This window comes from Dermacentor silvarum, unplaced genomic scaffold (genome assembly GCF_013339745.2).
Source record: "Dermacentor silvarum isolate Dsil-2018 unplaced genomic scaffold, BIME_Dsil_1.4 Seq12460, whole genome shotgun sequence".
NCBI classification, from domain to species: domain Eukaryota; kingdom Metazoa; phylum Arthropoda; class Arachnida; order Ixodida; family Ixodidae; genus Dermacentor; species Dermacentor silvarum.
This window is the reverse complement of record NW_023605675.1, coordinates 22,593-39,999: the sequence shown is the minus strand read 5'-3', so window position 1 is coordinate 39,999 and position 17,407 is coordinate 22,593. Positions and strand designations below refer to the sequence as shown.

Sequence of the window (17,407 nt, the reverse complement as noted above, 5' to 3'; positions counted from 1 at the left end):
TAAGGCGTCATTTCTGGAGAGGCCCCCATAAGGTAAGGGACACTTTATTTAAAAAACGTTTGTCCAGTCTTGGACTACCACTGTTCTGCTTGGGATCCAGAAACACACATCCATTCATCAACTGTAACCAAAACAAAGACGCACAGCCCGGTTCATTACCGCCAACTATGATTTCACTCAGAGCTCATCACAAATACGTGTTAATTTGGGATGGCCACTCCTCGGGAACCGACGGAAATATTTATGACAAACTTTTTTTTAAACGAAAGTATTTCGTGCCAGGGTCCACCATCAACTTCCTACGGATGTGACGCCGGCGCGAACGCGTGAAATGTGCTCCCTTTACAAAAGGTCCCTAGATAAAGCATTATCTTGACAGGGATGGCGCCGCCATATAGGAGCAGCGAAGTAGTGCATCATGACGCTAACGAGCGCCGACAGTGAGCGCCTAGGTAGTCTCACTGCAGCGGAGGCTACAAGGCAGTGTAGCCTGGTGTAGGCGGTGTAGGCCTTCTGCTGAGAGGACGACTAGGGTCGACGCAGTTTCCGCACATTGTCTTTCGCGTCGGATTATGACGCCTCGGCGCCTACCAAGTCCAGCTTCAACGTGCATCAGTAGTGCTTACACGCCACACACTGCTTCGCTTGCGATGACACCAGCTAAGAAAACTGCTGCGTTATGCGGCGCAGAAAGGCAGCGACATCGACCGGCAAATCTTGTTTTAGTCCTGCGAGAGACGCGCCTGCGTGAAGCAGAACGCCTTCGCGCGTTCGCGGCGCACGCTCCCAACTCTGCCACTCGCATTCCTGAAGCTGAGCACGTCGCCACTCAACTGGCTGCGCAAGACACTACGGACCAAAATGCTCGAACTTTCGCCGAAGCGACTCGGCAGCAGGACGCCGCTCGTCAACAGAACGCCGCGCGCCAGGCAAACCTGCAACATGGTCGCCGACTCGCAAATCGTGCTCCTTTAACTTCAGCGGACCATGAGTTCACGAATCGAATTACTAACAACACGTTCGTTTTCGCTTGTGTACGGTTTGCGAACGCCTGTGTTTTATGGTGAAATTGCACAGTGCTTTGGTGCGTACAATGCAGTGTCTCCGGGGGGTGTTTCCCGGTCGCGAGTCGTTCGGCAACTTTCGGTTGTGTGGCAATTGTCGATGATTTCTGTGCAGTGGTAGGGTGCCACAGATTGCTACTGGCAACTTAATTCTTCACGTACCATAAACATGCAACAGCTCCTGCGAAGACACGTTTCACTTTCGTGTTCTACCAATTCCTATGAAAGAGGGATCAACCATTTTATTGCGACAGCAATTATATGGACACTCCAAAGCAGATTTCTGCCGTCGGCGTCGCCGTCGTCGTCGCCGTCGCCGTTGCCGTGAGGTTCCGTATGACGTCAATGGAGATGAAATCGTCGCCGCGCGCCGCCGAACGCTGTATGTGCGAGTGAAAGGGGGCGAGGGACGCTCTCTTTCACGGGGAGTGAACCCACGGCTGAGAACAAACAGCGTTCTGCGCCGTGCGTCCTTAAGGGCTGCAGAAGTAGGCTTCTCTTTCCTCCTTTACAATCATCATATATGTAGAGCAAACGCGCCTTCTTCCGACGCGCGAAAGGCGGGGGGGGGGGGGCGGAGGGAAGGGAGGTGACTTTTAACTGCGGCACCAAGTGCCTATTTATATCAGAGGCTCCGGCAACAGTCAGCAACGCCGCACGCATTTTGTGCGAACGCGGGCAAAACGCCGACGGCATCGACATTAGTTCTGCGTGTTGCCGGTGCTGCTGCATGTCCAAGTTTATACAGCTGATAAAGCTACTATCATTACTCCGTATAGCTCTCTACAAATTTGCTATCGCAATTGATGCTTCGCCTTTCAGGTGAAACTGCGACCACTTTTTTTTTCTTAAATTAAAACAAGGCGAGACAGGAACCTACCTACCGGCCTTACCCACCTACCTACCTACAGCAATTTTACACGAATTCGGCAAAGAAACCTTCGTTAAAAAAGTGGGCTGCAATCCACGCTGTGAAGGTGGTTGGCCAGCCATTCTATGGTATCACCTGATCCTATAGACCAATGTGACGTAGCCTTGAATTGGGTCCTGCCGAGCCTGAGCATGACGCCGTTGTGCATATTGACGCTGCTGTTGCCGTCACCGCACATCGTGTTTACGCAGCTCTTCGGGAGTCCTAACTATGCGGGACCTTTCCATAGCGCAATCACAACACAAATGAAATCATTTTCTAGGCAGGTTCTTACATATGAAAGTGTAGTGACGTCACTCCCTGCTTCGTATGCTACAGTTGCCGCTTCCCGGCAACTGCAGCTTATGCAACCGTAACCTTTACCGGGAAACGCTTGAGGCGAACGCTATGCACAAAGGCGAGCTTTCTGATTAATTTTTTCCTCCACGGACGGCGCCGCCACTGCCGCAGATGCACGGAGGCGAGCGCCATCTGGTGGTGTTTAAAGAAATCTAGCAGCACACGCTGCGTGCGCCTTGCGCTGTGATTGGTTGAGCTTTCTGCCCACGGAGACTAAGAAATCCATGGATCTTAGTCATATACAGCTTCGCTGCAAAAAACGAGCAACACCTGTGCCGCCCTCTGCAGTCCAAGAGGGCGACCACGCTTTGGTGCTGATGGCGTGAACCTCGCCTGTTAATGTGGCTATACACCTCAGCTTGGTCCTTGTTTATTACGAAATCCTATATTTATTGTTTCGTCATATAACAGGAAATGGCGAGAATTTTTTCGACATCCGGGCGTTCGGCCCGAATACACACTCTGGTACTGCGGCGCGGGAGGGCGAACTGTGCGCAACCCCGGCAGAAGCCCCACACTTCAAAGAGGGCGCGTATTTGCAGGCCCGCTCAGCTCAAGGAACAGCTTCGTGGCCGCGTGTCGGACGTGGTGTCATGCGATCTGTTCAACCGCGAGAAGGGCAAGTTCCTGCCTGAGAAGCATGACCGTGAAGGCGTCTACGACGTTGTCGTCACCTCCATGCTGCTCGAGGCCGTCATCCAGGACCTGGACACCTACGCCAGGGTCATCAAGAGGCACAGTTCCTTCTTTCTATTTCTATCTCTCTCGAATGGACGCTGCATGCGAAATGTGGGTATGGCAATATAAGATGTGAATTATTGATCCAACCTGCCTGACCCCAGCTGCACGGCTGGCCCCTGGCCTAGGGTGTATACGGTATATGTGTAAGTCGGTAGCGGTACGCTAAATATACATAATGTGCAAGGCACCTGGCCTATGTATACGGATATGCTTCAGTAGCGGTACGCTAAATTAGGCCTACATAATTTACAGCCGCACAAATTTTTAACTAGCGTGCGTGAGCGGCGACTTTCTGTGCGCCAGCACCTTAAATTAGAAACAAACTTACAAATGACTATGCTATCTTCACGAGCTTTGTGAGCATAGTCAGATAACATAGTAATTTGTAAGTTTGTTCCTAATTTAAGGTGCTGTCGCACAGAAAGTCGCCACTCGCGCATGGTAGTTGGAGATTTGGACGGCTGTACATGTACAGCTGCATTCCGCTATCTAGGCTATCAAGGACATTCAAAATGTCATCGTATCATTTTCGTTTCAATAGAAAGGCAAATGGAAGCGATGTTGTGCGAGGCCCGCGTTTTTGGATTTGGCCGAGCCACGAATCTGCATTGATATCGCACTCGTACAGCAGTAACGTATGTCTGCAGCGAGCTCGTATGTTTTTCTGAGCACCACTGTCATGCTTTCCGTCTCCTCGTTCCCGCACACTGCTAACCCATATTCAGTGTCAGTCGCGTGCTAGACAGTTACGGTGAGGTCAGCCAGGTTTCCCTCGTCTCATTCTACCAATCTATGACTCTCTGTTCTTAATCATGGCATTAAACGATACCCCGCTATAAAGAAAATCGAAGTGACCGTAAGCTATCCTGTCGTGGTTCCAACGAGATGTCACTTTCAGTATGTTTCTCAACATCGATTGTTGGCACTAGCTTAGTCGTGATTGGAACACGTGAGTGGCGTAACGAGAAAAGTGGCTGGTTTGTGCTTTCGAACTTGAGACCAGACCTTCACTGCGATATGAATTATACGGACGCCTTGAGGTGCATTCACACCGGCCCCGCCACCGCCATTCCGTCCCACTATCGACGGCGCGTGCGCGGAAGGTTAGAGGGTCTACAGATTCACGGACGTTGTTCGAGATATTAATTATCGAACTTTGCGGAGAAATGCATTGGCGTTCCAGTTAGTATCTTAACAAAACGTCGCTTTATGCATTCAAGCGCAAAATTAACTGGAACGCCAATGCATTTCTCCGCAAAGTTCGGGAATTAATCTCTAAACTGATGTCATCCTGAGAATTAATTCTAAGTGGATCCGCCTTGCGAACTCCACGGGTACCATTTGTAAATTGCAATATGGGCCATGAGGTGATTAGTTAAAAACTTGATTAGTAAAATTTTGTTAATTAGTCGATTATGCATTTCAATTTTTTGTGCAAGTAATGTCCGCCTCTTCGAGTATACCAGCTCATTAACTAGAATTGGGGTATCTGCCACAGGCAACCTTAAATAAATTTTGAAAGTGTTCGCTGAAACACCCTGTGTATATATATATATATATATATATATATATATATATATATATATATATATATGGTCACGTAGTAGTGACGGTGAAGAAAACAGTCGTAAAACTGTGTATGACGAAACTGATGCTTTATTGGGTGATCCTTTATTGCCCACAAAAGCAAGCTACACTCGAAGCACAACGATAGCGGCGAACAGTCGGCGATCGTCGAAATCTGATCAGCGGCGAAACGCATCGACTTTTATACATGAGTAATCGAAGGTTCCAGAGTAACCCCTAGTGCCCGCGTGTCCTCCAGAAAGTACTAGACAATTCACGTCGCTCATACAATCAGATTACATAAGCGTCGGTGACAACAGACAGCGGATAGGAGCATCGATAACGTTCGCGAAACTTGCTACACATCCAGGCGCGTCATGTGCCTAGCAATAATGTTTAACATTTGTAGCCGGTGAAAGATAAACAAGTACATGTGTCAATAGATAGATAGATAGATAGATAGATAGATAGATAGATAGATAGATAGATAGATAGATAGATAGATAGATAGATAGATAGATAGATAGATAGATAGATAGATAGATAGATAGATAGATAGATAGAACATTTCTAATATCGAAATGCGTTTGCAGTTGTTACACGAAAACACAGAACAGGACGGTGACAAGAAACATACAACATACAGCTCTATACCAACTGTTTAATGCAATTCGCCAATAATGTTACCTCGCAATTTCTAGACCGTGCCGGTATATAACCTCTTTCACCCCAGCTTGGATAACTGGCTAGTCCTTGGTCCATGACAAAGCATCGGGCTGCTTGTTCTGCTGAAGGAACCACGTTCGAAACTAGCCGTTGGACCAACTTTGGTCATTGGATATGTACACTGGATATGTGCCGCTCTTCAATGACAAAAAAAATCGCCACCCATTCCACTTCGTGAAGATCGTCGAGGACCGAATCCGTGCATTCGCGGCCGCTTGGCTGGCCCGAACGGCGCTACTTGCGGGGGATGGGACGCGTCGGCATCCACTGGCAACAGCGTTCTTAGCGCGTTCCTGGCGCTTTTTTTTTTTCTACGACGTTCCGAGACAAGAGTCCTTGACCAAAGCTCCGTATATACAACCAACGATAACGCGAACTCCTCTCTCACCCCACTCCTCCGTCGACCTACTTTTTTCCTACACCGCCATTGGTTGGCGCGCCTCACGCTCTCCCCCTTAAACGCGAGTATTCGACGGCGCGACTAACGTCAACCCCCCTCCCCGTTCTCCTTTTCATCTGCACCCTCTCACAGCATTCGCACAGGGGAAAGGGGGTCACTCCAACCCCTTCCCCCTGTTGAGCTCTTCTTTTCCTCTCCTCTCCCGCTAGGTCACTTGGCCCCTTTTTAGCAAACTCCGACAACGACGGCACATGGTCCGCATAAACAGCTTCGCTGTAAAAGAATGTTTCAAAATTTATCCGGTGCTGGCCGGTATCGAAACCGTGTTATACATACTCGGCCAAGAGCGGAATTCGCGGTGGCGCCGAGAGATGGCGCAGCACGCCCAGAGGGAAGTGCGGCTGCAGTTCACGCTTTACACGTGACCCGTTTCGGCGGTGAAATTACGATGTGTCTCTACATTGCTTTAGAAGTTTCTTTGAAACGCACAAAGACGACGAAACACAAAGAACCAACAGGACAAGGCGCTTACTCGCATCTGAAATATTTATTAGGCAGACTTAACATATATACGTCAAAGTAATCGCGTATGTCGAACATAGCAAGGGAAACAAATCAAAGTGATGGCCGATAGTTATTCTAGCGAAAGTCGCTAATATAAAGCCGAATGTGCATGTGTGCTAGCTAGCAATAAAGAAAATAAATTCTTTATCCTGTCTTGCTACACCGTACGGCTTTTTTTATGAGGACAAGTAAGTACCTAGGACAAGTAAGCAAGGCCCTTCTTTTCACATCCTGTGCAACATCGGGTGTTTGCCCGCCGCGGTGCAGGGTCCACGGCCTGCTGCGTCGGCAGGGCCACCTGATGATGAGCGGTGTGCTGGGCATGACCTACTGGGACATGAAGGCGGGCAAGTTCAACTGCGTCACCCTCACCAAGGAGAACGTGGAGAAGGTGATGCGCGACGCCGGCTTCATGGACTTCGAGTGGACCATCGTGGACCGCGAGTACTTCCACTCGGTCAGCGACTACACAAAGTCCTTCCTGGTGCTCGCCCGCAAGCCCTAGACCTCCCACCCAGGACCACAATAAATCGCTCTCCTGGTATTCACCGTGCTCAGCTTGCTGTTTCTATGGCATGCGATGTAGTACAACTCCGCTGAGCGGTGGCCAGCAGTCATAGAAAGCCGTAAGAGGCAGAGCTCTGCACTTTCCGCGGATGCAGCTTTTGCCTTTGCCGAAGGAAGAAAAATGAAAACTTATAGATTAACCTAGCATGTCTGAAACGTTGCGTACAAGATGATTATTTTTCCCAGCTGCACCAATTCTTTTCCTTAAATTCTAAAGTAATAAAACTCACGATGACCTTACCCTTACCATCGTGTGGCCTGATTGGCAGCCTTTGATAGGCGGCAATTGGCGTAGTTATGTACGCGATTAAGGAGAGTTGTGTTAACATCTTTTATTGCAAAGCATTGTTCTTCGAGTCCAGCCACTTTCTGTCGGGTGTGCCTATATCGCTGTTTTCGTGGTCCGACTCTGGTGATAATTCAGTCTAAAATTATGTGCTACTGTTCAGAACAAAAGGAGGAGTGCCCGATCACCACGCGAAGGGGCAGGGGGAACGGGGTTCTATTAAAGTAGTCGCAGCTAGTAATCTTAACCGACGGATGCGTAGTCGCTTCGTTCCTTATATTATGGTGCCGAAGCTTGAGAAGGAGACTGCCGTCCGCACAACCGACCATCCACCGACTACATCGTCAGCGTGACGTCATTCGAAGGGCGCTACCCGTGTCATCGCCGCCGCAACCGAAGCCTTGTAAGAAACCGAACCAACGCCTACCGTCTTGCAAGTGCTCCTAAACGAAGTCGATGACAAAGACAATTGCCTCGCTGGTATCGACGCTAAAATCGAAGAGCTGCTGATCGACGACGACGAATACGAAGCCGAATTTACCGAGGCGACCGAATACCACGAGATTATCCGTCACGTCATCAGCCGTGTTCGTTTTTGCCTTCATTCCCGATCAATACCGACTGCCGCCAGCCCTTTGCGAGGACAGCAGGCAGTATAATCCAGTCTATCCACCCGGTAAGCAGGCGAATGTCAGCGCAAACGCCAGACCACTGACACCGCGCGTACAGCAACCGAATGTCCAGACCGAAACCATTCGCCGTGCAACGTGCGGGGAACAGACGGGGATCAGCTGAATGGTACAACCCACGTTGGACGACATTCCGTAAACACCTGCCCACTCGCCGAATCTGCCGTACCGTGTGCACAATGTAGTGCCCACAGTGCAGCAGATTCGGAGCCTATCGATAATCGGAATTACAAACAAGAAAATCGCTACCACTCCTGTTCCTCCCACCACCACCACCGCAGTAAGCAGAACGAACGCCACCGGCGAAGCAGTGGTCGGAACCACGAGCATCAATACAGCATATCGATGACATACTCGAGGCCTCCTATGACCATCAACAACAAAAGTAACATGAAGGACAACCGCCTCAAGAATGACTGCTTTGCCATTGAGAAGTACCATTACGTGCAGCCACCCTGGTTCAGGTCATCCCGGTACGAGCGCTATCGTATCGAGGACGTCACAAACCCGACCGGGTCATTTGCGACTGCACCGACATCTCATCGACCAGCAGAGCTACATCCCACCGACAATACCGGCAAGTTCACCACAGCCAGAAATGCCCGACCACTCTTAAGTTCGACGACTTCATCCAAGGTGGAGCGAATGCGTGCAACTTTCTCGGCACTGCTATGACCTGCCGCGAACCGCCACGCAGAAGTACCACCCGACGCCTTCGGGGCGTCTACATTCATAACGAGAACGACGACATGGAAGACCTGCTCATGATCCACAGATTCAAGAAGAAATATCAGCAATCTCCTCCGGTGCCTCTAGTTTCTCCAGTCATTCACGCGCCGTCAGATGACTCACGGGCTTTCGTTACAGCCTGGTGGGACGCCAGCAGCAACCGCCGCCGCCGCCGCCGCATGCGCGTCCGGCTGTTTCAGACGCAGACAGGCGACGAGCGTAGCTACGAGTCCGCCATTTCAACCGCCGCCAAGTCGAAAACTTTGTACGCACGAACAATTTTAAAAGTTCGTAAAGGTTTGTGACTCTACGGAGAGAAGAAAGGCGAAATACCGCAAGATAGTGCTGAAGTACGTTTTATGGCGATAGCGATTACATGTACACTCCAAGCGCATTTCTGCCGTCGCCGTCACCGTGAGGTTCCGCAGTGCGTTCGCTTTCACGGAGAGCGAACGCACGGCGGAGAGCAAGCGCGACTCTTCCGTCGTGCGAAAGGCCGCAGGGGGATGGGAGGGAGTGAGGGGAGGCGACGTTTAGCTAGAGTGTACGAGAGTACGGTTCCATTGTCAAGTACACTCTAGTTTAGCGGCGGCACCAAATGCGTATCTTGCGACCGGGCGCAAGGGTAACTGGCGACTCAATCTTCCACGCAAAGGGAGGAAAGCGGGAAGGAAGCGCGGGAGGGAGGAGGCGCGTCTTCTATACTCTGCCAGCAACTGCGTACTTTTACTTTGCGCAGCTGAGGGCTGTCGCGCGCACCGTATCTTGAAAGCGACCTCCACACGGCTCTTACCGGGCTTCTTCGATTTTCGGAGTTCTGAGCCGCTATTCTGGACATTCCGCCATTTTCTTCGAGGCGTGACGTAGGCGTGCCGCTTACAAAATGGCGCTGATAGCCCCAATTTTCTTTCGTAACGTGACGCAAATTTGGCGTTTCGCCTAAGAAACTGTAATGTAGGCATTGAACCTAGCGTTTTTTTATAAAGGAAAACAGTTTTCCTCCCCAGTAAAAATAAAGCAGCTAGCTCAAAGCGTACGATTATTCCATCCAAATTGTTTCTCGCTTCCGTCGTCTGCATGCTGTCGTCTGCTTTATTGGCTAGGATGCGTGTCCTCGGGAAAACGGAATGAGTCATCGTATATTGGCGCCCTCGCGCTTGCTTTCTAGCTTGAGCAACGCCTTCTATAGACGTTTTCACGAGGGCGCTCCCGACGGTCTGGCGTGGAGAGTATGTGTCAGTGTTGCCTGTTCGGTCTGGACTGTGAGCTTGCCTTGCGCTTGCATTGCGGAGTGGTAGCTTTCCTTCGATGTTTACGTTTATTTTTGTCACGAATGACTTAGGCTCGTAAATAATGGCATATACACTCATGAAAAGGCTACAGGCCCGCACTGTGCAGTTTACGGGTGCACAAACAACCAGCGGAAAATAACGATTTTGGGGACTAAGTGTGTCCACAACACAGCACTCCGCGCGACCACTGCCGCGATGTGGTATGCTCACGCTTCACCGGTTTCCTGCATCACCTAAGGACTTGGCATTTCAGTCTAATGTGCACCAATGCACACATCAGTAAAATAACGCATTTTGGTAAACTCTTTTCGGCCCATTTCCCAACAGGTTGCGAGAATTGTCAGCTCTTCGATGCAATATTTTCTCGTATGTAGTGGCAGAGGCTACATTTGTTATTCTTTCAAACACGACTTCATTCAAGTGCCTAGTAGGGGGTCACACGGCGCACCTTTGATTGTGATCGAGCCCGATATGGGTCAAATTCCTTGGTCGCGATTGGCTTCTTTGCTCAATCTGCGGAAGGGAGCCATGCAATCACGGTCGAACATTCAGATCCAGATCGGTCTCGATCGCTATCGAAAGTGTTTGTGTGCCACCGGTATAAGACAAATTGGAGCACTCTGTGAGAGAACTAGTCGGTAAATACACTTCGCAACGATCTGGAAAAATCGTGTCCTATGGAAGATGTATGCAGACCCTGTGTCAACCAAAACATTGTCTCTGCGTTCACACGCACCCTACGCGGCCCTGCCTATAAAGGTAATTAACTTCAACAGTGTGGTGCTGTGCTGCATCGAGCTCACCCATCTTTGAGCGTTGTCTATGTGCTTGGGCAGCAAGAGAATGCAAAAACTAACGTGTCAACCTCATCAGCGCGGCCTAGCTCCAGTGCTAGAGTTCGGGAACCGTAATGCGCTGTGCGTGGCGTAGAAACGCGCTAAATGAGCCCGCGCAAGTAAAAGCGTGAAAAAACGGTATTCGCATGGGTACGCGGACAATAGCATCATGCTTGCAAGAATAACAGTAACGAAAAAAATAAATTCGCACAGTCGATCAAGTGAAATACTTACGTGAGTGCAGAGACCGCTTCGCTGACCACTAAGCGTTTTTCACTCACGGTCAGTAGTGGTTTACAGTCATATGCATATGTATTTATTCGAGAATTGTTAAGACTCGACATTACTTTATTATGAACATAGCACAGTGAGACGGTGTAAGTGAAACAAGAGAAAGAGCAGAGATGGCCCTAACGCTGCAATATTATTGGCTTATTTCGCTTCAGAGATAGCGCACACGAACAATTCTTGCCGTACGCGATATCTTCAATACAAACTTCGCGCACAATCTACGTTAAAGTTCACCGTGAGCGAAGCTTGTTCCAAATTCAGGCATTCGAAAGAAAAGCCATTCCAGGTAAACAAACGTAAAAAATAGGTAAACAAATATATCTTTATAACAAGTCCTGTTATAATCCCTATTGGGATTGACAGTATGTATAAATAAATAAATAAATACTAAAAACAAAAATCTAGCACCTGGGCTGTATCAGTCGCGCTGGCATCTGTGATCACTGCCGCGCGTCGTTTCGCTGCAGGTACCGCGCTGCTCGATCTCCATGCGTTATGTTTTAACATTTGGTTATAAGCGCCCTGCACCGCACCAGATCCAATAAATTTTGTATGATTGAGCTGTTCAGATGCGTCGGAAGCGTATGGAGTAACCACCGCATATCTACCAATTAACCACTGACACGCGTCGTCGGGCCGCCGGCGCCTGGTTCTATAAGCATTGCCCGACAGCTACGTACGCGCCTGCTTTCGCTAAATGAGGCAACCCTCAATCGCGAAACGTAATGGTGATCAGATTCAATCGACGATACGGTCACATGTGCCCAGCAATAACAATGAAATATACCGCTGATTAGCACGCCAGGTCTCGACGAAGCAGATGCGGCTGCCGCCGCTACCGACGAAGAAACACCACATCCACTGGCTGGGCTTGCTGTTGCCATGGCAAACTACACTGAGCGCTCACGCGAGCACGAGAAACATGTAACAAGTCAAGCGGCACAAGTCAAGCGAAGCGGAAGAAAACAATCGAAATAATGCGCGGCGAAGATCACACAACCGAAGTGCGGCCGGCCTGCTCTCGCAAGGCGCACAGTCCAAAATGGCGGCGACGCTAGACGTCGCTCGTGTCGGCCAATGGCGCTGCTCAAACGTCGGTTTGTGAAAAGGTCTATAAAGACTTTATAGGAGGCGTTGGCTTGAGACAACATACGCGACCTACCAGTGATGATGAGCGCACGCTCTAGGCCGCGTTATCGCTATCTCGTGAAACGCAAGTGACTCAGCCCGACTCGTCTGGCTGAGAAGCGGCCGAATATCATCGATAGCGTTGCGTGCGCCCCAGGTATCCGCTTGCGCGACGCAAGCGCAGGCACTGCCATCTCTTGTTCACTCCGTTGCTTAATCGCACCACGAGAGGATAAAGTCCCTATATAAGAAAAGTACCGCCATCCTTTGATAAACGCCGCTTCCCTCTCTCCTGTATCTCCGATTGGACGATGATGGCGCACGCTTTTCACTTCTTTATATTTTCTTTTTTTCCACCTCAGGGCCATGTTGAAAGTCCTTTGCGCAGCCGCAGTCGCCGGCGGCGGCGGCGGCGCGCGCCCTGCCTGAAAGCTTTAACACTCTAGCTTCAACGTGGACTTTCTAGGTGCGCCACCGTCGACTTGGCTTTCGCAAGCAAAAAGTATAGAAAAAAGCAAGCGCTTTAGGAGAGGAGGCGGCGGAGGAAAGAGTAGATGGCGGTACTTTTCCTATATAGGCACCTTACGAGAGGAAACTTCAAGGCGCCGCCTTGCGTACATTTATTTTTATAAATTAAAAAGCCGCCGTTGTCATAGCCTTTGATGACGCGAAAAGTCATTTATATTGATTGCAATATAAACGCAATAGTGAAAAGTGCGAAATGTCGCAGAAAGTGTGCTAGTTTCAACCAATATTATTTCAAATAAACGTGTTTTTAATAAAAATAATCGTTCAAAACACAAGTGCCCACACCACCCGATAGCGATGCAAATGCTATGAGCACGCGTTGTCAATAAAAGATTTTAATGGCCCCAAATGACAGGGAAAATGCGGCGATACGCATGCCTCTGGACCGCCATTGCATATGGCCACTCATTACCATAATTCGCGCGGCTCGTCGCACCACAACATATGGCGGAAAATCTCTGCAATTGCGCTCCAGCGCAACGTCACGCAACATAAAATTGACGATTACGAAACGGCCATTCCTGTGACGCTCCTCACGATATATTCTTTCAGCCAATCAACACGCTGACATGCCGGTTATCTTTGCCATGCTTTGTCTTTTCGAAAGCAGTACTCAATAATATCACTCGTAATCCATTCCGTATTAGGATTTCTTTGCTGAATTGTTATGATTTTAGAAGACTTTACGCATATCATCCTGAAAGTTTCAACAAATTTGGCATATGAACTGGCTTGGTCTAAATGTAAAAGTGAAATCCAGTCTGTGTCCTTTATTTACATGTCAAATTTTGCGTTGTCTATAATTTGTTTATTTGTTCTTACATCGCAATCCTCTGTGTCATTTTCGGACATGACTACAAGTGCTGTAAAGTAATGATCTGCTAGTTTGACTTGAATTACGCCGCTTGCATAGCGCTGCTGTCTGAGCCGAGTGACAATATGATCAATGCAGGTTTTCGTTATTCTTGAACCCAAATATTCCTCTCTGGTGTATTCATTAATTATGTAGCGGCAGCAGCATCGGCGTTGCATGATAATTAGGTAGACGCTCGCGTCTGCACCAAGGTAGATATTGTCTGCACGAGGCACGAGCAGCTGGCACGCACCGGCACATGGTAGTGTTCCGAGACAGATTAAAAATGCCCCGCTAAGAGATCGTGTGTCGGTTTTTGTAGCGTTAGCTACACTGGCCTAGCCAAGCCCGTTTCACGCGGCACATCAAGAGCCGTGCTGCGCATGCGCAAGGATCAGTGATGTCACACGGCTTGCGCACCGGAGCCACCGGAGCCGGCACCTCTCGCGCACTGCGCCGCCGCCGCGCGCGACTCACCGCCGCCGGTCTGCGCATTCCAGAGGAGTGACGTCGTAGCCGTGGTAGACGCACTGGCGCCGGCGCGCGCTCGCTGTGCAGTTGCCGTCTGACACTGCGCTGGAGCCGCTGCGCTTCTCACTGGCGTTTGCCAATTTGGTATAGCCATGGAGAAGGAGAGCGCAAATGCTGCTCAACAGCGCAGAAGAACGGAGAAGCTTGACTCATCGGATCCCGAAATCAGCTGAACCTTTGCTAACGCTACGTATATCCTGGCATAGCCGAGCTAAGCCACTGCAACTTTTTCCTCTCCGCGAGAGCCCGCGACTTTACCCGTCTACGTGGTCGCTCGTCGCCACAGTTTGGTGACCTCGGATGTGATGCTGCCATACGCGCCTGTGGTAGAGACGACCATGGACCAGACCAACGCTACGAGAGCTCAAGGCCAGAACCCTTCCGACGAACGCGGTGAGCCCTCCTGTTTGGCCATCGCCGTCCGCCTCCCACAGTACTGGGACCAGCATCCCTCGGCGTGGTTTCTTCAGGCCGAATCGCAATTTCAAGTCGCTGGTATCCGCTCTCAAGCCTCAAAGGTTTATTACGCCGTTGCAGCGCTCTCGCCCGGCGCTATTAACGAAGTAGCAGATTTGTTGAACTCCCCATTGTCTACCGCCGCCTATGACGATCTCAAGGCACGGCCCTTGGATAAAAAAAACGCTTTTTTTTATCCAGCGGCCGTGCTCAAGGCAGCCCTGTTACAGCGCACAGCAGCTTCACAGCGTTCTCGCATCCAGCAGCTTCTGTCCGCTGAAGAACTCGGCGACCGACGCCCTAGTCAACTTCTTCGCCGAATGAGGCAGCTGCTCGGAGACAACGCGAGATCCATCGACGACACGCTGTTGCGCGAATTGTTTTTGCAACGACTCCCGGCTAACGTGCAGATGGTCCTGGCGACAGCCTCTACCATGGACCGTACCGGACTTGCCGTTTTGGCTGACAAAGTCATGGAAATAGCCACCCCAACCATCGCAGCCACGACACCGTCTCCGGGTGACATTACAACCGCGCTGCAAACCCTTTCCTGCTCTTCAGCAGTGCAATCTTCGCTCGACTCCTTGTGTGAGCGCGTCCCCCTATCCTCTACGACGCTGCGCCGTGCTCCCTTATGGGCTGCAGAATTAAGCGTCTCTTTCTTATGTATAATAAACACCTCCTGGAACGCATCATCTGGGCAGCAGAACGTCGCCGCACGTCATCTCGTCGCCCACGTAGTTCCAGTAAATCAAGACGCACAGGCACCTGCAATGAAACATCACCTACAACGTCTGGCGTTTGCTACTGCCACCACCGTTTTGGAAACGACGCTCGTAATTGTCGGCGTCCCTGCGCTTGGCAGGAAAACAGGCCGGCCGACCTCTAACGGCGACGAGTTGTCCGGCCCAACACACAAGTCGCCTTTTCTACGTGACGGACCGAGTTACGGGCAATGGTTCCTAGTCGACACAGGAGCTGACGCCAGCATTTTCCCCGCCCACCAATCCGACCGAAAAGCGACACCTGTGTCGTTTTTGCAAGCCGTCAACGGCACCAGGATTCCAGTTTTCTCGTCACGCTCCGTCATGCTAAACCTTGGCCTTGGACGAGCGTTCCGCTGGATTTTCCTGGTTGCAGACGTCCGTCGTGCAGTCATTGGAGCAGACTTCTTGCCCAACTACGGACTCCTTGTCGACGTTCAACGACGCGGTCTCATCGACTCCGTGACCCAGCTATCCGTTCCCGGCTTCTCATCATCAGACACATCGCCGATCGCACCTATTTCTGCCATGTTGAACGAACCTTTCACCGCGCTCCTGCGCGAGTTTCCGACCTTGACGCGCCTGCCGGACTGGACTCAACCGGTGCAACATGACGTGTGCCATCACATCGTCACCTCCGGCCCACCAGTCTATTTCCGACCCCGGTGTTTGTCCCCGGAGAAACTCAAGATCGCTCACGCGTAGTTCAAACACATGCTGCAACTTGGCATCATCCGCCCTTCCTCCAGTAATTGGGCATCACCACTTCACATGGTGCCTAAGAAGATTGGAGACCGGCACCCATGCGGTGATTACCGGGCACTAGACAACGTTACAGTTCCTGATCGCTACCCTCTACCGAACATTCAGGACTTCACGGTAGCATTGCACGGTGCGACGATCTTTTAGGGGCGAAGCACCTTAGGGCCGAGCCTTGTCCCTCGTAGTCCGTAGCTCTGGCTGGCATGGAGACCGCTATGTATGTATGTATACGCATATATATATATATATATATATATATATATATATGTACGCCAAGCTCCGGCTTCCGCTTCCGTTCCCACTTCCGGTTCCGGAAGCCAGCTTCCGGCGTTTTTCTCTCTCGTCAGTAGCTAGGGGCGCTGCGGTACACAAGGGTGTTCGTTCCCGACGCGCGCTCTCTTTCTCTCTCGTCCGTAGCTAGGGGCGCTGCGGTGCACAAGGGCGTTCGTTCCCGACGCGCGCTCTCTTTCTCTCTCGTCCGTAGCTAGGGGCGCTGCGGTGCACAAGGGCGTTCGTTCCCGACGCGCGCTCTCTTTCTCGTCCGTAGCTAGGGGCGCTGTGGTGCACAAGGGCGTTCGTTCCCGACGCGCGCTCTCTTTCTCTCTCGTCCGTAGCTAGGGGCGCTGCGGTGCATAAGGGCGTTCGTTCCCGACGCGCACTCTCTTTCTCTCTCGTCCGTAGCTAGGGGCGCTGCGGTGCACAAGGGCGTTCGTTCCCGATGCGTGCTCTCTTTCTCTCTCGTCCGTAGCTATGGTTTACCCGAATGATCCCCCGGTGCTTCGCCCACTCATCATCATTCACTTCGTGGATATGCGGTGATTTTTTTTCTAAGATCGATCTTGTTCACGCCTATCATCAACTACCGGTCGCAGAAGACATTCCCAAGACCGCCATAACCACACCCTTCGGTCTTCTTGAATTTCTCCGCATGCTTTCGGCTTACGGAACGCGGGCCAGTCCTTTTAGCATTTCATCGATTCCGTCACCCGAGGCATGCCTTTCGTTTTTGCATACATTGACGACCTTCTCGTCGCAAGCTCTTCCGCAGAAGAACATCTTCACCACTTGCGGTTAGTGTTTTCACGCCTTGCCAGTAACGGAATTGCCATCAACGCCACCAAGAGTGAATTCGGTCAACCCGAACTTGAATTCCTCGGCCATATCGTCGACGCTAACGGCACTCGACAACTGCCGTCCAAGATTCGCGTCATCGAAGACCTTCCCCGACCGACCACACTCACCAAGCTTCGCCAATTTTTGGAATCGTCAATTTCTGCCTCCGATTCATCCCCGATTGCGCACGACTTATAGCTACGTTAGATGCTCTGCTGGAAACAACCGTAAACAAGCGTTTCAGTGGACTG

The 17,407-nt window shown here is 50.7% G+C and overlaps 2 protein-coding genes across 2 annotated transcripts; both read left to right on the top strand.

Annotated features, from left to right (window-relative positions):
• Positions 1–2,876: 2,876 nt before the first annotated feature.
• Positions 2,877–6,867, top strand: LOC119434542 (indolethylamine N-methyltransferase; the record flags this gene model as incomplete). Its single annotated transcript, XM_037701683.2, has 2 exons — positions 2,877–3,068; positions 6,599–6,867. Coding segments are annotated over 2 exons (430 nt in total), but the record flags the coding sequence as incomplete, so codon positions are not given.
• A 7,516-nt stretch (positions 6,868–14,383) lies between these two features.
• Positions 14,384–15,406, top strand: LOC119434541 (uncharacterized). The gene is made up of 3 exons (XM_037701682.2): positions 14,384–14,678; positions 14,733–15,168; positions 15,225–15,406. Exons 1-3 carry the CDS (start codon positions 14,400–14,402, stop codon positions 15,404–15,406), a joined length of 897 nt encoding a protein of 298 aa, XP_037557610.2. The 5' UTR covers positions 14,384–14,399.
• Positions 15,407–17,407: the final 2,001 nt, after the last annotated feature.